Raw genomic sequence first — 22,038 nt, 5'->3', positions numbered from 1 at the left:
CCACAATCTAGCTTCACTTTTCTTTGGTCTCTCAGAACCCACGACCTTGTCTTGACCATGAAAGGCCTTGTTCCCCAAGCTGAATCTTTCACGTTTCTTCCTTTACCTTGGCCACCAAGCACTTACCCCCCACATTCCTTATTGACCACGAGCTAAATATTTAGAGTGAACCACCAACCTGATCCCTGTCCATTTTTTAGAATGACAACGCGACCCCTCAAAATAAAAATCATTCACTTCGGTTTTTGTCCCCTACTTTCGTGACACAACGCAATCCATGTGGGTCTTTTTTTGTCAAGGCCTGATGGAAAACATTGAGCTGTCATGTTAGTAATGTGACCTATCACGTTAGCTTGCTGACGTATTCGTTTTGTGCTTAGTTAGACAAGTTCAAATGGACAGGGGCTTAACTGTCCACCTCCACGTCTTCAAAAACGATGTTGTTTGCACGGGAAAAAACCCTTCAGTTGCTTTAGAGACTTTGTGTTTCTAGAAAACCCCATCAACGAAGCTTCACATTTACAAGAAAATCCTAGGAGTAGTAGCAGGTCCATGAGCTGGAGCAAGGAGCATGCATCAAATTCCATTCGCGAGAGTTACAGTCGTCTCTACAGGAAGTGTTGGTGCACCGAGGACTCCACGATGTCATTGTGGTGCGCATGCAATTCTGTGTCTCTCCTCAACAGAACTAAACCCTAGCAGGTTATTTATGGATGTCCACACTTCAAGGCAATCTAAAATTTAATTTAACTTTCTTTGATTTTATCTCCTTGTGGCATCCTCTTAGCTGTGGGTATATTATACAGAGTTCAACACCTCATTGCAAATACTTTGCATGGTTGGATGATTATGTTGCATCATTTGATGAGTTATCTAGAAATTCTCTTTTTATGGAGGGCTAGAAGCCAAATCAAAATTAGATACTTGATGCGGCTGTTGTAGATGCTGAGAAACTCAAAGATCTAGATGATAAAGTTGTTGGGTTAGAATTTGAAGCTAAGAATTGTAATGTCGGTAGTGATACTAGTTGCGTTAGTGTTAAAGCTATGATTATTACTTTTGTATTTGAAATTGTAATCTCAAATTTGTTTAAGGCATTTATCTAGCATGAAACCTTATGTGATTCTGGGTTTAAATTGTATTACTAACTTTAGAAGAATATATGTTGATTGACATGAGATAATGTTTTGATGCAATGAAGATGATATGTTAGTACGTTGATGCATTTTAGTATGTAGTTACACAAATTTCTCAATGGCTAATATTGGATAAACAAACCAAACAGATGCTTTATATAAAATAGCTACACAAAACAAGCAGATCATGTTCATCTTCAGTATGAGAAAGGGACAACATATAGCCCTTTAGCAACAAAAAGAAGGCCAATATATAGCCTTGAATTAAAACACCATCCAACACAGTCTAGTAGAGTTTCAAACTAACCTAAACATGCATACACCTAAATCGAGCATTGTTTTTCCAAATTTATAAACGCTGACATCAAATTAACAAAAAAGGAGTTCAGTTTGATATCATATAAGTCAACAACAAAAATTGTTACAAAGATCGGTATTTGTTTTAAGGAAAATTTCGGATTCTTAATGACGATAATCAGAGTGACGCAGCGGAAGGCGAGACAGGACATCAACACAGTAGGGCGCTTCGAGGAGGATATATCGTGTGATTCGATTTTCGAGGGCAAAAAACTTTTTAAAGAGGGGAGGATGTAAGAATTTGGGTTTTCCACGTAAAACCGTTTTAATAAAATAATAATCTTAAGTGCCCGAGATGGATTCAAAATTTAGAAGTTTTAATTTGAAAATATAAATGTGGAATTTGATTTCAGTGAATTATTTTGAGTTGAAAAATGTTTTTCTTTCGAAAAGTTTTTGTAAAAAATGCATACTGGCGCTTAAGCTGGCAGTACCGGCTTTAGTCTGTCCAGTGCCGCATATTTTGGAAAATAATATTTTGAAGATTGATTTATTGTTTTGAATGGACAAAAATAATTTAGAATTTAAAATCGAGCACTAATATTAAAGGTTTTTGCCCAAAATGGGCCAAACGGGCTAAAAATGCTAACGGGTTAAACCGGGTCCAAATCGGGCCCAAGGCCCAACATATATAAGCTCATTTAATGAGCTTTTCAGCTCATTTCTTCCCCCAAATGAGAGAGAGCCGCGGTTTTGAGATGAGAGGAGAAGAGGGGAGTGGTTACTATTCACCTCCATCTTCCGAGAGCCATAACTTTTGATCCGGAGCTCCGATTGATGAGCCGTTTGTGGCCACGCGAAGCTTTTGACGAGATCTTCATTTCTATTTAAGTTTTTTTTGGTAAGAACTTGAAGCTCACTCCCCAGTTTTCTGTCCTAAGTTTCTGTGCGATTTTGGTTATGGGTTTTGAGTAGATTTTGTGGTTTTGGTTGTTTAGGTGATCTCTAGTAGCGGGTAATTATTGGATTTTATCCCTACTTACGTTGGAAAAGATAAGGTTTCACTAAACCCTTGTGTTTAGTTATTTTGTGAACCTTAGGTTTGATGTTTGTATGTTATATGATGTTAGATTGAGTTTTTGGGTGTTTGTTGGAGTTGGTTGAGGCTTTGGATCAAGTTTGGTGGCTTCGTTTTGATGTTTTGTACGTTTGAAAATCGGTCAAGGTATGGTTTCAGTTTTCTTTATGTAATATGTAATGTTTCTGGACACTTAGGCTAGTTGACCTTAAGATAGGATTGAATGTTGTTGGCGTATGAATAATTATATGTGAATTGACGTTAATTCTTGGTTGTATTGGATTATTGTGGTTGATGATGATTTTGGGAATTATTATTGTCAATGAGTATTGATGGTGGGTTGGATTATGTATGAGGTATGTGAAGTGGGATGAAGATTTTTGAACTGTATGTATTGGTGTGTAATTATGATGTTGTTGAGAAAAATTGATGATTGGGTTGTTTATGAATTAAAATGTTGATGTTGATAGTATGGTATTGAGGATTGAAATTGAAATTGATTATGATGATTGTTGGAAATAGTGGAATGAAATTTGATTAAGGTGTTGATTTGAAAAATGAATGTATTGTTTTGTATTTGATAATGGAAACTGATGAATGTGGTTGGTGGAGGAATGATTATAGTGTTATATATTTGATATTTGAGGTTGAGGACATTGAAGGGTGAGTTATGAGGTAAATTGGAGTTGGTATGATTTTGGTCTAATTTTGGTTGAAATATTTTGAAAGTTGAGGTTTGGCAAAAGTCTGCATAATCTATTTTCTGGCAGCAGCTTCGGACGCTTTTTGGGAACGATCTAATCATCACAATTGAATGAGATTAATTTTTCTCGAATCTTTGTGATGTGTAGAAAAATCTTGGAAAATTTGGTTAAAGTTTAACGGTTGGATTAGGAGATATAAATTTTTGGAGTTTGCTACTTTAAAACTGATTTTCTGCTGCTACATAATCAAACCAGAAATTTTCCAAGCCTATATCTCCCAATCCTGACCATAATTTTGAGTGGGACCAAAAGGACATTTAGACTTGGACTATTTTCTTGTTTGTGTCAAAATTTCAGACTATTATAAATTTCGTGGAAGGAGTTGTGCTCGTTTTAAAAATAGAGCTCTTAGCTATTTTGACAGCAAAACTAGTTTTTGAAAGTAAACTTGTAATCAGTATAACTCTCTCCAGAAAAATGATTTTTCTATGAGGCTTTGACTGATTTAAATTTCTACAAGTCTAGTTTATTTTTGGAAAATTTCAGATACATCAAATGAAAATATGATTTTTGGTGAATTTTCTAAGAACAGGGTAGCTTGCTGTCTTGGTGCAGAGATTTCAAACTTAAAATCAATTTTTGCAAGAGAAATGGTTTTCCTTTTTTATTGTATTCAACTAAATTATTTCACCTTCCCAACAAGCTTGTAAGCTTCTGTGACACCTATTTAAGACTTTTTGGCTTGTTTTTGGATGTTAAACATGGAAAAGGTCTTGGGTGGATTTATTTGGGTTTTATTTTGAAATGTTAGAGAACAGAGGCTTAGGTTTCTGGTGTATTAAGGATGAGTTGGTTGAGAGAGAAGGAAGAGTAGAGGACTTGGAGATTGCTGACAACGAATTTAGAAATTGATGAACTAATGAGTTCGAAATGGAATTAAGAACTGATGATGGATATGGAAGGAAAGTGTGCAGGGCCTATAACCCTGGCATAGCAGGTTTCTCTGCTGCAAGAGTAGATGTTGTTGAAAGTGATTTGAGATGAGAAATGGTGATGTTTGGTGATGATTTGAGGATGAAGTTATTGTATTGTTGATAGTGTGCGGAGCCTATATCTCCGGCGTGGCAGATTGTTCTGCTGCATGACCAGTTGTTGTTAAGAGTGTGCGGGACCTATATCCCCGGCGTAGCAGATTATTCTGCTGCATGATTTGTTGTGGTTGGTTCCTTCTCTGCTACAGGAAGTGTGCGGGGCCTATATCCCTGGCGTAGTAGACTCCCTACTACATGAGTGTGCATGGCACTATATCTCTGGCGTATAGCAGATTCTCTGCTACAAGAGTGTGCAGGGAACTATATCCCTGGCGTGGCAGAAAAGGCTACATCCAGGAGGATGTGTCGGGTTGGCATTTATGGACCGACAAGTGATATCACGAGCCAATAGGATAGGCATTCATCATATGCATATTCTATATGCTTGTTTGTTTTGATTACTTGAGTTTGCCTAATTGTATAATATGCCTACTTGCTTCTTGAATTACTTGCTATAAATGAATACTATCTGTGTTTTACTTGCTTGCATTATTTGTGATTGTCTGGTGCTGAGGAAGTTAGGTAGGCGGTGGCGGTGGGATCGCATGGAGGTTAGGTTGGCGGAGGCTGTGGGATACAGTGGTGTGATTAGTATTAGTTAGAATTCCCCTAAATTTAGATAACCCGGTTTATGGTTTAATTTTCTTATATATTTATTTTATTTCGTTAAGCTTGAATATCCGTATGTGATGTGAAGTTCTAGGATTGCCTTCGGCGTCCCGGAGCCTTACATCTTACATCATTGGGTACTGTTACCATATTGAGAACCTCTGGTTCTCATTCTATACTTGGTTATTGTTTTTCAGATGCAGGTCATAATCTACTTCGGTGAGATTGCGAATATTATGATAGAGCGGAGTATGGTTCGTTCCTTGTTTATTTCTGTTTTACTTTCGTCATAGTATTCTCTCACTTTTTGTATATTTATCTTTATGGCCTTAGAGGCTTATTTGAGAGATAGGTTGTATAAGCTGTTTTAATTCTAAAACTTTGTATCTTTCTATTTGTAACTAGTCGGCTTAAACTCCACAAGCTGCGGCTAGTTCTCTATGATTATTATATTCTTATATTTATATATATTTTATTCTCTTATACTTATACCTTGTATCTTATGCGTTAGTTTTGTGTGAATGTCTCGCACTTTTGTAAATCTGTCTTTGAGCTTAATCCTTCATCGATCTCCTAGAATATATTATTTCTTTCTATATATAAATATGTATAAGCCTTAGGACTGTCGTAACCTCTGATCAACCTTTGCTTACTGCTAGAGGTAAGGCTTAGGGTAATTAGGGTGTTACAGAAGTTGTGTGTGGAGTTGGATTGAGGAGGTGGCTAATTCACGTTGATAGAATCTGTTGCAACCTGTAATAAGAAAGCAATGAGTTAATTAGTTGAAATATGTTGAACAATAGTGACAAACCACTATACCTCTTTTGCTTGGGGTGTAATTTGTAAAAGGGAAATTTCCCCTTGTTCTGAGACTCTGAATTACCCTTCCTTGGTAATGTCTTTGCTTTTATCTATCATAGTAACACATATATGCCGGTTTGGATCTTTTGAGTCATTTTTACAAGTCTTATAGTAATGTCCAATCTATCCACACTTGCTGCATGTCACTTTAAAAGTTTTTCTAGCTTTAGTAGTGAACATCTCAGGCTCTACTGAATCTATCTTCCTCTTCATTTTGGGGCAATGAGCTGGTCTCTTAATGATGGGAGGTTCTGTTCTTGGAGCATCACAAGGGGTTCAGTACTCCTCTGAATTAACAGGCTTGATGCAATGCACGTATGTTGCCCTAATTGCTTGCATGGTGAGCTATTTATGCACATACTCCTTTGGCCTGAGTCCAANCAACAACATAAGTATGAATTAGAAATTAAAGTTACCGTGAGGCAGAATATTATGATGATTGTCAATTTACCAATAAGTTGCCAAGCATTACAAGGTCCTTTGATGGAGGTTAACTCCAACTTTGCTACTTCCTTTATGAACCTCAAACAGCAGTCTATTATTGTCTCTAGCCCAGATGATTCTTCACTTATTAGCTTTAAGCTTGATAAACTCATCCAATTTCTTCTGCTGCACTTGTGTCAAGTGACCATGATGATTCTCTAGCTTCTTCTTGTGTGTTGTCATTTTTCTCATCAGGTAGCATCTTAAATATTTACACATTGTCAAGATTGTTTTTTCTCGATAATTTACGATCTTGACATTCCATACCCCACACATATTGTTGGTAATATTGTCAACCTTTGGCCCATAGCTGAAGTAGGCTTTCATCCACACTGCTAGATCACATCTCTGAAGATATTCTCATGCTCCCAAATTGATTTGCTTCATTTTCTCCATGGAGCGATTGAACTCTTGGAAAGTTGTGCACCTTGCACATTCCCATACTATTTGCTTAGTTTGTTGGTCCTTAAAGTGTTTGATAAAGTTTTTCCAGATATGAAGCACATAATTTATATGGTTTGCATTAGGCATTACTTCTTTGATAACTAACTCCATCCCCTACAATTATTAGACAACCACAAAAACAAAAATTCTTACAGGAAATTGTTATCAAGTGCACAATAGAGTTAAGCACAAAATTATAATTTACCTTTTGCTGATCACTTATGAAATTTAATCCATGCTGAGTGACCTTTCCCAAATCCTCTTGCAACAAAGTTAAGAACCACTTCCATGTGTCTTTAAATTCATTAGGAATAATAGCATATGCTATGACGAATAAGTGGTTATTGGCATCTTGTATCACTGTACTAAGTAGTTGTCCACCATAATAACCTTTCAAAAAATAGTCATCTAGACCAATTAAAGGCCTACAACCCTACTTAAAACCCTTCTTGGAAAAATCTTAACTTATGTATAACCTATCAAATAATGGGAGAGATTCAAGCTGTGGCATTGTTTCCATCAATGCTGTGGATCCGGGATTACTCCAATGAAGCTCCATCAAATAATCTCTAACTTTCGCATACTGTGCCTTTGCATTACCAACAACCACCTCTCTATCAACTTTTAAAGCCCTCGCAATCATTTTTGGGTTAAGCTGGACATTATACTCCTCTATCATGTGATCCATTTCCTGTCTCGATTTCATCTCAGGATGGATATGTAGTCTTTTAATGAGCTTTGATGCAACCCAATCCCTATCAGCCATGTTGCTGCCATAATCTCTAGCACATGTGTGCTCATTTATCGAAGTCTTCTCCTGGAAACATCTACTAGAACTATTCCATGATGTTAATATCAACCATGGACAATTCTCAGCTGCACATGATGTTCTCAGCTTATGCTTCTCATTTTCTATGTATAACATGTCCTTTCTCTCAAATACTAAATAGTCCTTCAAAGCCATTTTGAACAATTCCATTGTTGAGAATATTTGTCCAACTTTAAACACAACCTCTCCATATTCAGTATCCTCACTAAAAGAGTCATAAGTTGTCCTTCCTTCATCCTCAGAAAAAACTAGGCTATTGAAAGCCTCACTCTCATACTCATAAAGTTTATCATAATCACTATCCATCTCCACATTAGTTGGGACTAAGCTTGGGTTATCAAGCCTATCACCCATATTAAGAGCCTCACCCTCATTTGATTCACCTACAGGCCTAGTTCTCTTCTCTATTGATCCAACCCCAATATTAGGTCCAAGCCCATTATTTTGACCCTCCATCCCCTTATTTGCTAATCCATCCTTTAAGATGTCTTCTTATAATACCAGAAGATTTCCTAGAAGCCCTTTTCTTAGCAGTCCTTCTTGGCCTGCTACTAGATGGACTAGCCTTATTACTCTTATTCTTCTTAGGTGACTTTTTTTTTATTTTTTTTGGCACACTATTCTTCTTCTTATTTCTTTGTTATTCATCAGTACTCTTATCTTTTGTGTCATAACCAACAGCCTCATTACACATCTTCTTCTTTGTTGAAACTCCATTTTTTGGTACCTTTTTCTTCTTTTTCTCTTCCTCACTACTGATATCATCTGTCTCATATTTAGAGGAGGAGGTTTGTATGGCTCATCCTCTTCTGTTGTCTCATATCCATCTCATGATGATGATGATGATGATGATGAACCTAGTACAATAGTCTCTTCAGTCAAACCTTCTCTAACTACCTCAGGCATATCCACATTGTGATCAAAATAAATGTACAACTCATCAGTTTTCCTATACCTCAACTTACTTTCCCTAATCTAATTAACCTCCATATCTCCTTTAATGACATGAAGTGTAGCTTCTATATTAGGTGCTCCCATATCAAGTCAGAACATCTATTTATACTCCCAGTAACTCAATTCCTTAAACAATTCAACAAAGTCAAAGAAGTTTACATAACCCAGGTTTAAAGGGAAAAACCTCTTCACTTTACCATGTAAGTAGCAGAGACCTCTCTTAGAGTCTCTGCCAAATCTTCTCCCATGGTGAAACACAGGAATGATCATATATTTAGACATCTGCAATTATTTATTTAAATTTTACTAACATATACTAACAATAAAATATTTAAACAAACAGTTAACTATGACTACAATATTTAACTTTTATTAAAATGCACAAAAATTTATTCGTATTTAAACTTTTCTATAAACAGGACCACAAAGGGTTGCAGACAACAATGATAAGTTGTCAGAATCAGAATCGTCATGTTGGACCACATAAAGCACAAGGGACAAACACTTTCTAGAAAGTCACTAACCTGAACCTTGTGAAGCGTTGTCAGAGGATTCTGTCTAGCTCCATCAACAACACCGTCCACCCGCTGTCAACTAGGATGTCATCAGCACCTTTGCCAGCAGCAACGTCAGCGCTTCCCTTCACCAACAAAGCGTCAACAATGGTCTCGACAAGGGAGGAACCTTTTCTCCTAAGATTTTCTTGTAAATGTGAAGCTTCGTTGATGGGGTTTTATGGAAACACAGTCTCTAAAGCAGCTGAAGAGTTTCCTTCCACGCAAACAACGTCATTTTTGAAGACGTGGAAGTGGACAATTAAGTCCCTGTCTATTTGATCTTGTCTAACTAAGCACAAAACGAACATGTCAACAAGCTAACATGACAAGTCACATTGTTAATGTGACAGCTCAGGGTTTTCTATCAGGCCTTGACGGAAAATTACCACAGGAACCGCGTTGTGTCATGAAAGTATGAGACAAGGATCGAAGTGGATCGTTTTTAAACTTTTTATTTTGAGAGGTCGCATTGTCATTCTAGAAAATGAATAAGAGTCGAGTTGGTAGTACACTCAAATATTTACCTCACATGTCATTAATCAAAATTCAACTCCAACGGTTTTTTGACTCAACAACATGCATGGTGTACTTCGACATTTTAATTACTGTGGTCGAATCTTTCGAAGCGTCGAAGATTCACACCAACACAAATAATTTAATATATCTTGACCTTAGAAAAAAAAATTGAGATAGAATTTGTAACTTTTTTTATTATGTACTAAATAATTTTACATGCAACGCGAAATTCTTAATCTAGTTTGTTTAATTGAAAAGGGAAATTTTGCAAATAGTTAACAAGCAAGCAACGAGTATTTTGTTTTAAAACCGAACATCTACACTCTACAGCCTAATTTGCTTGTGAAGCAGCACGTAGTCGATTCTTTTTGTCTCTCCATGCAGCCTGAATTCGGTTTGCTCCAAGGGATCTCCAATAAGGCGATTCATACCTAAAATATCGCAGTTATCAAACAATATACGTCAACCATGGATTTAGAAATTAGCATGCTTGTTCTTACTAATTACATGTCATTAAAGGCATTTCTAACTATCTTTCTTCTTCAGAAAGAAGAAGAAAATTTATAATGAAACCATGGAAATTTCAGCATTCAATTGTGAAGTTGGAGTGTGTGCAAGTACAACTTTTGGTTAATTTTCATATTTCTAAAGCGGTAATAAACTAACAAGACCCTCCCAAAGTAGAAATCGAGATATAATAAGACAGGGGAATGACCTTATGGCTGCTAGCGTCCTCGGACTCTGCAAGAATCTTGTGAAACGGGTTATTATTTCTTCAAGGTCAACAGCTCGAAGTGAAAAGGCCTTGACGTCGGTTAAGCATGTTACCGTCCTACTGCTAAGCAACCTCCATTCAGGGGGCAATTTTTTATCATCTGCAGCACAATCATATTGATCATCAATGAACATGTGCTAATTTATCTAAAATCAATTAGTCAAGAACTTAAGATGATAGAGTCCAAGTCGCTAATTAAAAGGCATATTGTCACAGCATGGCATCAAGCATTGCTATACCTGTGCTAACTAAAGAATTTTCAAGACACCATATCAATAGTTCTTCACCACAAGCATCCTCGTTGAATAAGCAAACTCTAGTTCCATCTTCTTCAATGCTCTCTAGTTTTCCATGCAGAACAAAGACTATCTTCTCGACCAAACCACCACGACACAATATATTACTTCCTCTAGTGTATACACGTCGCCTTAATCTCTCACAAATGGCATCAAAGATGGGCTCATCCATCAAGGCAATAATTCGAACCTGCAAATATTTAGAGAGAATTTTCAGAGTTGTCAAATATATATATATATATATATATATACACACACACACACAAACACACGGGTCTTGGATGTCATTGGTTACGTTTCATGACAAACGTGCAAAACGATTTGCCTTCAAACTGGTTTCCACCTTCAACATCAATACTAGAAGACTACATACAAGAAGAGAGATCTCAAGGGAAACAATTTTAAATGAAAGAAACACATTTCATCAAACATATAACACTCAAAATGCAAACATGCTAAATTGGTCTGAATATAAATAACAAATCATATGCCACGGATATTCTAGTGCTTACTTTCTTGATAAATTTAAAGAGATGGCGTCTAATGTCTCTTTGGAGATCCTCTGACATATTCTCCATAAGCATTTCTTCTTTAACCCCTCTTGTTGCAGCCCAATTATACGTTTCGGACTGTCTTACTCTCCTGCATGATAAAATTATTCTGTCACTTGTACATTGTATAATCCACAATTTCATGAGGCATACAACTGGCATAAAAATTTAAAAGTGGGAGGCATACTATTTTCATAGTATTCAAGCATTCATGCTTTTATTATAATATCAATAGTTCCTCACGTATTACAAATTTTCTACATCACTGCAATAACACAACTTAATCCAAGAAAAAAGGATGATTGTAAATTTGTAATGAACAAACAAATTAAAATGCAAAAGACTTTTGAAATGCACTTTTTAAGATTAAATAGAGTAATAAACCAGTATTATTTGTTACACACATTAAAATTGACATGATCATATCGAAATGGATTGCAAAATAATTATGCCACTGAGATGATCATATTACCAAATGCATATTTACAATCATATATGTAGAAAAACATGGTCATATTTTCAAGGAAGCTGATTTACTAGTAAAACAAGGGGGCAATCAGTGAGGGCATGTACACGATCTTCAGCAGTGACTGTGTCTTTAACTCTTTATAACAGTAAATTGCCCAAACACATTAACATAGGAGGGCACAGGGAGTTAATGAATAATGACCAATGAATTGAATAAAAAAAATTGAGAAATATGATATTGGTAGTGTGGAAGTGATTTGTCAAAAAGAGCAATGTTTCTACCATTTTAGATCTTCTGGTAAGCAGCAATCACTCATCCATTCCTCAACAGCACTTTCTCTAAGTTTGTTTTCAACTCTCCTGTAAGCAAAACAAACACATTAAGAACCCATTTGGGCCAATAATAATTTTTACAAACTTTTTATAAGTTAAAGAAATGGTTTTCTTTTGACTTTTTTTATTGATTTAGTTATACTGTTTATTACTTATTGAAAGTGCTATATTTATCAAATTTGTAATCATATTTTTATTACTCTATTAAACAAAAATCGTAGAAATTAAAAATATTACAAAATAAATAACTTGGAACATTTTTTTTTTCTGAGGCAAACATGAAGAATATAACAGAAATGGTTATTATTTACTATTGACCATAGATAAACAGCTTCATATATATAATTAACTTCTAGTCTGATGGGCAAATTAAGTCTTCTAGTCGGATATTAAGATAACAAAATCATATTTAATTTCTCTAAGTGTGTTTCAAACACAATAACCAAGTTTCAAAAAAAAAAAGTCACTTCATTAATAATAATAACTTATAACAAAGCATCAGTGTCTTATATCGGTTATGTGCTAGTGCAAAAAGCCCAACCTTAATTTCGATAAAAGCATGTCATGACTAAGCAGGAGTATTGTGACAAATAATTATAGAGAAATGCTAGAGGACCATCAAAATCATTGTTTTTGGCCATCAATTAGCCATCAATGTTTAAAAGTATGGGATAAAGTACGCTGGATTATTAAACTAAAGGAACTAGACTAAAATAATTGAGTTGATGGCTAAGTGATGACCAAAAACAACAAATTCAGATGGCCCCTAGCATTTGTCATAATTTATATATTATTTATACAGTTTACTATCCTTTTTTCCAGATTCATACAATAAGCCCAAACAAAATTCTGCCAATAGAAATGCCCGAACGTGCTTACACAACAACGGTTAGATTCAAGTTGAAAGAAAATGGTCAAGCTATATTCAAACACACAGAGGCATGTGGATATCATAGATTTATGGGTAATGTTACGGTGAAGAGTAAAGATTTGGTAAAGAGTGAAAATTATTTCTTTTAATAAAGAAAAAGCCCACCAAAAAAGGTTATCATGTGCAATACACATGTTCTTTATAAATTTAGTAAAAATCTTCACTCTTCACCCAATTTTATTTTTCACCAAAGAAATTTCCTAGATTTATGCGTAGATGAATTTACACATTAGCGTGGCTGAGATTATTAAAGGGGAACAGGTGAGTTAGAGAAACAATTGATCAAATAGTTAATGGAAACACAGAAGAAGGAGCATAAATTTCTACCTCTGTACAAGACCTTGACTACTGCTTTGTAAGTGTCCAATGAGAACCGCTAAATGGAACAGTCCTAATCCTATGATGCTCATCACGAACAGGACTTCCCACTCAAAAGAGCTTGGGGTTTGATTACCAGCAAGAGTACAGATTTGCTATATCAAAGATCAGAATAACATATTATTGTTAAGGACATTAATTTATCATCACTTAAAACTTTAAGATATTATTAGTTTGACATGATATTAGAGCATCTAATAGCATGATGTTACATACTCGTATATCATTTAGGGGAGAGAAATAGTGTGTTGGGGAAATAGTGTGTGCTAATTTTATTAGAGGAGAGAGAAGGAGGATGCTCAGAAGGAGAACAAGGATTGGAGTATATTATTCAGGAAATTCGACTAGATTCAGACCCTTTGGAGAGAGGTACCCCTGTCACGATCTTTGTCCTTTCCTTACACTAAATACACTGATATCATTCTGCACCTAGTTTATATCTCTTTCTCATCTCGATTCTCTGTTCTAGTCTTCTAATTCTGCTCCTGCTCCATCCATTTCTACTACCGTTAGTGTGTTTCTGCAGCTGTTCTACTTCTATAATTGTCGAGGTACCAAGTTCTTACATGTGTTCAGATTTCAGAAGTCCCAGCAATCTCTTTCAGCTCAACACTAAACACAAAGGGCTTGCCAGTATTGGGTTCTAGAGAAAGAGAGATCAACCACAATGGGAAGAATTATTAACTTTATCAAAGGAAGAATAACAGGAATCGCAACTGCTAAAATAGGTACTGTCAATTAATTAAATTGATTGAAAAAGATAGGACAAGTGTTGTTCAACTAAAAAGGTGCAAGATGGAAACTTGCTCATAAGCCTTAATGATAATTTACGCAACTAGCACCGAAGAAACCAAAAGAAAAAAGAACGAAATATATACCTGAAAGCCCCAGAACAGTGCATATACATATTTCTTGATGTAGTTTTTATGTATAACAAGTGGTGCAACGTTAGCGTAGATCCCAAAAGTAAAAGCACCAGCAGGCAAGGAACTAAAACAGGCAGTAGCATTCACATTGTTATTCCAATGATGTGATGTCTGGTTTGACAAACGCCTGTATCCACAGTCTATGAATTCAATGCATCCAGTAATATTAGAATTACGACAGGCATCACGCAAACATTGATTAACTCTCTGGAAGAGGAAAAAGTAGGGAATAAGGGACAAAAGTTAACAACTGATTATTAATCTTCATTTACTAAATCAAAATAACAATAATGCCTCTTACATCTACAAAGATAAGTCACATTTGATGCACATAGAAATCGTCAACTTACTTAAATGTTCGATATACATATTCTACAATATTTAAGACAAGTTAATGCATAAGGATATAAGTGGAGAAAATATATTAAAACATCATTAATTTATATTGTTGGATGAACTGCACAATGATAATAGTGATAAGGTAGGAGACTTAAACTTCTGAATGCACGCTGCTATACACTACCGCTCTTACAATGACAAATCACTTTCATTTGCCTATAATTCACACTACGTATTTATCATGTTCTAGCAACTATATGGAGATGAAAAGCACTGAATCAAGTAATAAGCCTAAATATGTTGTTTCACTCACCTGTAGACCAAAGAGGTACCAATTAGCCCCAACAACATGTCCAGATAGCATAAAAACGAGAAGATGTATAAAGAAACTTTCCCAGACCGTTGAAAATATGAACCCTGTTGGAGACTGATCACGTAGCAGAGGTAGAAACCCCAATAATTTGGGGATATACTGAACAAGAATAGCCGCACGCAGAAGATTCTTAGTATAATTCATTCCTGAGGAACCCAAGTAGTTTGGAACAACAAACAACATCATTATCTGCACAGATTTCACTATTTATATCAGGACAATAAGTTTAATGAGTACATAATAAATCTAAAGTTGCTTCTATCTTTTTCCAAAGATTGAAAAATCTTTCCTTACGTTGCCATGGTGTATTCTCAAGCACATGTTATCGACCATTAATTCTTTGGAAAACCAAATAAAAATAAGTAACAATAAATCGACTTCAAATTGAACATGTTAAAAACGCACAAGAAGCAGCTTGTAAAGATGAGGCTAGCAAGTTAGCAACTAGCTGACTAAAACCCATGAATCTCTTGAACCTCTGCAGCATCGAAGTTGTTACTTGCTAGTGACAAAGTCATTTTTCTTAAATGACAAACAACTTGGAGTTTCTTGACAAGTTATCAAGAGCCTCTATGATTAATGCCAATTGAAAAATAAAATAAAAGGTGACCATTTGGCATGAAATACATTAAGTAGACAGAGCTTTGCAAACAAGAATCAGAAATTAAATGTTAGCAGAGAAAGACTCCAAAACCTTGAGTGATAAATGGCACGGTTTCTTCCCAAAAGAGTTCCTGAAAATTCGAAACTCCAATCTTATGGACAAAATTCATCTTAGACTTCCATCTACTGATCTAACCCCATTAAGTTACATGAAGGAATGTACGAAGATAAATATTATTTATGTGGATACACTTCACCATTGTTAAATAAATGGACCTTAACAATGTTAAGTACAATAGACAGTGGAAAATCTTACAGCTTCTAGCATATACTTGTTATTTATTTAGGGAAATCATATTGCACTAAACAAATCTAAAAAGAAAAGAAAAGAAAAATAGAAAAAGTGTCTCATCTGTGTTTACACTGTCCTATGGCTGATTCCTTGTGGAGTTCTTTGTTTGGCATTTTTAGTATGCCTCGGTTTGCTAGANGTGCAACATATTCCACTTTTAATGATAGATTCTCAGGAAAAGCTATGGTCTGGGATAGAATTAGGCATTTAGCATCTATATGGTGTAAAGGATATGATTTATTCAGAGGACTTTCCATCTCAGACATGATGAGAGATTGGAAAGCTACAGTTCATTTAAGTTGTGATTTTTTGAACTTCTTTTGGGAGGAACTCTTTTTCTCCACTCTATTATACTGTTTCCATTATACCTTAATGAAATTCTTTTTCTTGTTATATATATATATTGTTAACAAATTCAAGCTAATAAGCTCTATAAAGTGGTAAGGGCAAGAACTTACATAACTTTCCTTTTATATCAAGTCAAACATACATGATACAAGTAAATTGCAAAAGAAATTTTGAATCAAATTTGACTATTTCTTGAAAAAATGGAGATAAAATAATTTAAGTATTATGTTGTATAGTTTGGCTTTTACATCTCCACGTCACATAAAATGTTGCTGGTAAATGGTAATGGACACTTTTGGTATTTGGTATACTAAGCTAAAATGTGAGTAAGTCAGCCCAAAAAAAAAAAGAAACAAAAATAAAGGCATGCTTCCATGAAGAAGATATTAAGATGGCAAGACATTACCTGAGGTATAGGAATTATAACAAACAAGTCCAGAAAAAAATAGCCACGCAAGTAACGTTGAGCAATTTTCTTTGGATGGTCAACTAAATCTCTTGCACCAAGCATTGTTGACTCAGGTGAAATATATGCCAACCTAAACTGTAAAAATTGCAGCTGGAATGAGTTAGTTAAGCTAAAGTCATGTGTTAATTCTCCAAAGAAAATAATACACTTGAACAAACTGGTACTTAATTTTATTTGTTGAATGAAAAATTATATTTTATTCTTCTCAATTACTTGTGACTCAATATACTTGTTGAAGCCAATTTTCATAAATTGATTATCATCTATCATCTATAGATACCTATTCTCTCGTATTTCTGAAGTAGAAATTTTATTTGATGCAAGAGTTTCTAAACCCTATTTCTTCTGATGCTAGAAAACTCTTCTCATATACGTTCATCCAAATATTTCTAGAAAGGTTGTCACTAAAAAATTACCTGGAGAAGAATGTTCAAGAAATATATAAAATCATTTAAACTTCTAAATAAAACAAGGGTCGTATTAAGTTTCCAGTCAATAGCAATACACTTCAAATCCTGCACAATAAAAAGGGAAAATTTAAGGGAAATTGTAATAGTATGAAGAAAACGTTAGTAACTGAAAATTGTGGGATAGGAAATCACCATACCTTTTGTACATAGAATAAGAAGAAAAATAATGGATCTAGAAAAACTGCAACCATGCAAAAAGTAGCTAGAATCATCTTCCATTGTTGTACAACTTTAGTGTGAGGGTTGACAACACCATGAATACATGAAGAGTAGAAAGAGAAAACTTTTCTAGTAAAACCCTTGAAATCTCCATCATGATCGTTATGAAACTGTGAACAATTGAACATCCACAATATATGGGTGAACGGGCTATACTTCATTGTGTGACAATAATGGTAAATTAGTAATGAATAATGCCCGCAATGAGAAATAGAAAAATTACATGATCAAATTACGTCGTAAACCTTGTCATAATGGCCTTTGTAAAACAAGTATTGACCAATCATGAATCTGGATAATACTTTGCTCAAGAAAGAGAAATCATGGGTGGACAAGAAAAGCAAAATTCTATTTACTTATTTTCAGTTGCACACATCATATTATGCAACTTCTTATCAAGCTATTTAGTATTTTGCTTATAATAATATCAAAACTAAAATCCCACCGAAACCAATCAGAACAGATCATCTATGATACTCTTTTTGATATTTTAACATATGATAGAAATATCATATAATTCTCTTATTTGTAACATATGTCAATAATGACATACCATGATACAACCACATGAGCAAAGTACCCAAGGAAAGCCCAAAGAGTTACTTTACTCCAAATAAAGTCTACATGCAAAAAAGAATTACTAAAATCTTGTTGCATTGCATTTATGTAAATCTTGTTGAGAATTGCATTTATGTAAATCTTGTAGCTCTAGAGCACTGCATTTATGTAAATCTTGTTGAGAACATACAACAATCTAAACAAAACGCTTCAAGTGTTAAGGAATCTTTAGGTTTTAGAAACAATCAGTTTATCCAATTAAAAATTTTCTCTAAATAAAGGAAAATGTCAGGATAATGTACAATGAGTTACAGCTAGTGTGGGGACTCAATGTGGTGTGCTAGAAGAATTTCTCATTAGTGTAGGACTATACCAAGGGTCATCTCTAAGCCCGTATCTTTTCACATTGGTTATGGAGGTGTTTACTAAGCATATCCAATAATCCGTACCACAGTACATGTTTTTTGCTGATAACATCATCTTATGGGAGAATCAAGAGAAGATTTTAACCAGAAACTGGATTTGTAGAGAGAAGTTTGGAAGTATATGGTCTGCGCATAAGCCGCAATACGACAGAATATATGGAATGTAAGTTTGGCATGAGAACAGAAAATACTAAGTGAAAATTGGAGAAAGCACCCTACTACAACTAAAACGATCTAAGTACCTTTGGTGTATTATTCAAAATAATGGAGAGGTCAAGGAAGATGTAAACCATAGAATTCAAACGGGTTGAGAGCGGAGTGCGTCGAGATTTATATGCTATAAAAAGGTACCTTTAAAAACCATATATATGCTTCATAAATATGAAATTGCAGTCAACTTGAGAAGGACATTGTGAAATATGATTCAATCAAGTATCTAAAAACTATGGAGGAAAGGAAAAACATTGAAGGGAAGTCAATAACACCACCAGATGCACAGCAAAAAAACACAATCTAGATGAAAATTTCCATAGGAGACTGTTTTCCCAAAAGGAAATAAAAGTCTACTTTTAGGAAGAAAGGCACCTTTTGACCAAAGGTATTCGATATTCTTGAGTTTTCATGCTGAGCAACCTTTAAGTAAGCAGGGCAGGTAGTACAACATGGATCATTACACATTCCCAATTGCCCGGACATCAATAAGTATTCTTTTCTCCTATCACTGTTGTTATTCCAGTGATGTTGACTTGTTCTGTGGAAAGCAGAAAAAGTTCTTGTATTGCTCTGCACTACATTGTTTCCTGTCACAACTATATTCTGCTGCAATATATCTCCAGTTCCATTGGTGGCATATAGTGGACCACTCACTTGTCGAAAGGGGGAGGCTATTCTCACACTGTGAAGTGGACCAGTGTCTCTCACACCACTAGCTTCTCTGTTAAATGACTCCATAGAGCCTGCAGGAATAAACATTAATGCATTGCATTTAGCCCTTACAAACACCATACCAATAATCTTAGAGTGCAATACTTCTATAAAACTTAAATATGAAAGAAGGGAATATAAATTATGAGAAAGTATACACCTACGAGTAACCATTACTGACAAGTAACAAAGGTAGGTAAAATTTAATGCATCATACGAGAAAAAGGATTGTAAATGACATATTTATCTTTATATCAGAAATTTCTGAGAAAAATGGAACTTATCCTTAATGAATCTCCTTATCTTAAATCCTTAGAAGTATATTTTAATCATGGAAGAGAACAACTAGACACAATATCGGCCTAAAATTAACGACACAATAATTGAAATTCCTGCAGCTTTGTAACATTCAAGTATCCAACCTCACTAGTTTCTATTGAAGAGTCAACAAAGACATTTACGTGATGCTCCTCATGTGTATCTACAATACAAGCATAGCATAGTGAGTGCGTTGTGTTGAATTAACACATATATTCCACATTATTATATAGCAAATATATGAGTCATTGCTAATAACAATAAATTACAACTGGTTTAGCAATCAGATCACTGTCTGATGACTCAAAGTACCGAAAGCAAATGGGATTAATTTGCTCAATTGGTTTCTGAACACAAGTGAGTCACTTTCGTCTTTGTATAGATTTTAAAAAACTTACACTACATGACTAAAATGAACAAATTTGACTCACATTTGATGACCAATTTGACTTAGGATTGTTATCTACGAATCAATTTTGATTCAATTGACCTATATTAGTCAAAATAAATCACATGTGAAACTACAAGGACCAAAATGAGTATAACGCACCTAATAATAGCCATAACAAAAAAAAAGAACAAGAGAGTAAAAGGCCTACCTGTATGGAGAGGAGGTCTCGGAGAAAACCCCACGAATGATTGAGTAGAAATTCAAGCCAAAGCATGCATTTTTTGGTTGAGTGGAGAAGAGGATCGGACAGAGTTGAGTGTGACTGTGTGAACATGACTACATATATGAATAAATATATTTCTTGACAATGTAGCTGGTTGACTGTTCTCAACTGACTGTGCTCGTGTCACGAAACCTGCAACTTCTTTCCCTCCAATATCACACCCGCTCTATGTGTGAAGAAAAATGAATTCCAGTTTTCTTGCGAGAAAGTTCATTAGAACTACTGAATTAGTGAATAGCTGGAACGAGAAATGCTGGGTTACAACTTATAACTTACAACTTACAACTTACAAGTGTGTTTATTAGGAGGCCAATTCTATGGTATTTTTTTTGTTTGGTGTCTAATTTTTTATTGAGAAGTGATAGGGCCATCAACTTTTGGTATTTGTAGCTATCAAATAGTTATCGATTTTAATGGTGTGAGATTTCATCAAATGGCTCACTTTTTCCTGCTGGTTACATATTGGCCAGAATTTGAAAAAGTTGCTGGCCCCTAAACTTTTTCTTTTTACTAGTTCTTATGACTTTTGAACATTTTTCTTTTATAGATACATCATTTTAAATAAAAAACAAATAAAGTTTTTAAGTGATACACACAATTTTTTAGAAAAATATAGAAATTTTGTATTTTTTATTTTTTCATTTCTCTTATTTCTCTTTTACTGTTTTTTTTTTCCTCTTTTTCTTTTTGCTCTTAAGTTTTCTTTTTTTAGTATTTTTTTTCATGTTGTTTCTCCCCTTCAAAAGAAAAAGAAGTAGAAAAATACAAAATATAGCAAAAAAGAATAAAAAACACGATATAAGTCACTTGTAAAAATATATAATATATATAAAAATACACCATGCAAGATGTTCGAAATATTCCAAAATATCATTTTCAAAATGTGTGATATTACGTACCATGCATCGTCTTTGTCTTCTATTGAATATACGTCTTCCTATTCAATATAACTTATAAAAGAATACGTTATTTTAATTTTTTTTTTCCGCCTTGCAATACACATAAGTTGAATGCTAATCTTTAATAAAAAGTGAAAATTAAAACATTAACCAAATATTTTTGCATTAAATACATTATCAATAAATAGGTCAAAAAGTTTTATTAATTTTAAACAAGAATTTAATTTTGATGCACTGACAGTATAAAACGTTTTATATAATCATGTAATTACAATTATTCTTTTAATGATCATTTCCAGTCATTGTAAAAGTTAGTTATTTTTACTAATGTGGTATTATGTGATTGGATGCACGTATAAAAATAATTTTACACTGACAATACATTAAAATTAAATTCTTTTAAACAACACATTTAAAACTAAGAAAAATTAATATATATCTAAAAAATAACACTTTATTTATATTTTTTTGAAATATCTAAATTACAATAATATAATATAATAATAAAAAAAATATAACAATGTTATTTTGACAACAATGTTATGTAAAACACAACATAACAATATTACCCACAATTGTATTTCTTTATAATATAAAGTAAACTATAAAAATGGTACTTAAAAGTTTATATCGCTGACAAAAAGATCCTGAAAAGATGTTAATGACAAATAAACTCCTGAAAGATTTAAAAATGTGATCAAAAAAATAATATATTAAATATATATTCTAAAAAAATACTTTAGAGATCAAATTTTAATATAATTTATTTGTTTTGTTAATTAAATAAATAAGATATTTTTATTCTTAAAATTTAGTAATATTATGTCAAGTGACATTTTTTAAAAAAATA

The 22,038-nt window shown here is 34.1% G+C and overlaps 2 protein-coding genes across 3 annotated transcripts; both read right to left on the bottom strand.

The window, feature by feature from the left end:
* On the bottom strand, positions 6,620 to 7,988 carry LOC107641198. Its single transcript, XM_016344702.1, has 3 exons — positions 7,247 to 7,988; positions 6,909 to 7,093; positions 6,620 to 6,817 (listed from the first exon to the last, which is right to left on the bottom strand). The coding sequence occupies exons 1-3, from the start codon at positions 7,986 to 7,988 to the stop codon at positions 6,620 to 6,622; spliced, it is 1,125 nt and encodes a 374-aa protein (XP_016200188.1).
* On the bottom strand, positions 9,728 to 20,538 carry LOC107644279 (probable cyclic nucleotide-gated ion channel 20, chloroplastic). Of its 2 annotated transcripts, XM_021102882.1 has the most exons (14): positions 20,215 to 20,538; positions 19,720 to 19,778; positions 18,959 to 19,329; positions 17,309 to 17,500; positions 17,118 to 17,216; positions 16,639 to 16,776; positions 14,870 to 15,118; positions 14,170 to 14,424; positions 13,241 to 13,386; positions 11,932 to 12,009; positions 11,143 to 11,272; positions 10,574 to 10,820; positions 10,275 to 10,434; positions 9,728 to 9,990 (listed from the first exon to the last, which is right to left on the bottom strand). In XM_021102882.1, exons 3-14 carry the CDS (start codon positions 19,322 to 19,324, stop codon positions 9,891 to 9,893), a joined length of 2,160 nt encoding a protein of 719 aa, XP_020958541.1. In that variant the 5' UTR covers positions 19,325 to 19,329; positions 19,720 to 19,778; positions 20,215 to 20,538; the 3' UTR covers positions 9,728 to 9,890. The 2 variants fall into 2 exon arrangements, with proteins under 2 accessions (XP_020958541.1, XP_016203597.1); XM_016348111.2 differs by lacking the exon at positions 19,720 to 19,778.

Source organism: Arachis ipaensis, chromosome B05 (assembly GCF_000816755.2).
Source record: "Arachis ipaensis cultivar K30076 chromosome B05, Araip1.1, whole genome shotgun sequence".
In the NCBI taxonomy this organism is placed as follows: Eukaryota; Viridiplantae; Streptophyta; class Magnoliopsida; order Fabales; family Fabaceae; genus Arachis; species Arachis ipaensis.
This window is presented reverse-complemented; position numbering and strand designations above follow the sequence as displayed.

Coding starts and splice junctions, on each gene's coding strand:
- LOC107641198 (XM_016344702.1), bottom strand. CDS start 7,988: ATGGAGGGTCAAAATAATGGGCTTGGACCTAATATTGGGGTTGGATCA. Junction 7,094..7,246: donor TTTGATGGAGCTTCATTGGA/GTAATCCCGGAT, acceptor ATTTTTTGAAAG/GTTATTATGGTGGACAACTA. Junction 6,818..6,908: donor TCATAAGTGATCAGCAAAAG/GTAAATTATAAT, acceptor TAATAATTGTAG/GGGATGGAGTTAGTTATCAA.
- LOC107644279 (XM_021102882.1), bottom strand. CDS start 19,324: ATGGAGTCATTTAACAGAGAAGCTAGTGGTGTGAGAGACACTGGTCCA. Junction 15,119..16,638: donor TTATAATTCCTATACCTCAG/GTAATGTCTTGC, acceptor AAATCTGTGCAG/ATAATGATGTTGTTTGTTGT. Junction 9,991..10,274: donor AGGACGCTAGCAGCCATAAG/GTCATTCCCCTG, acceptor GCGATATTTTAG/GTATGAATCGCCTTATTGGA.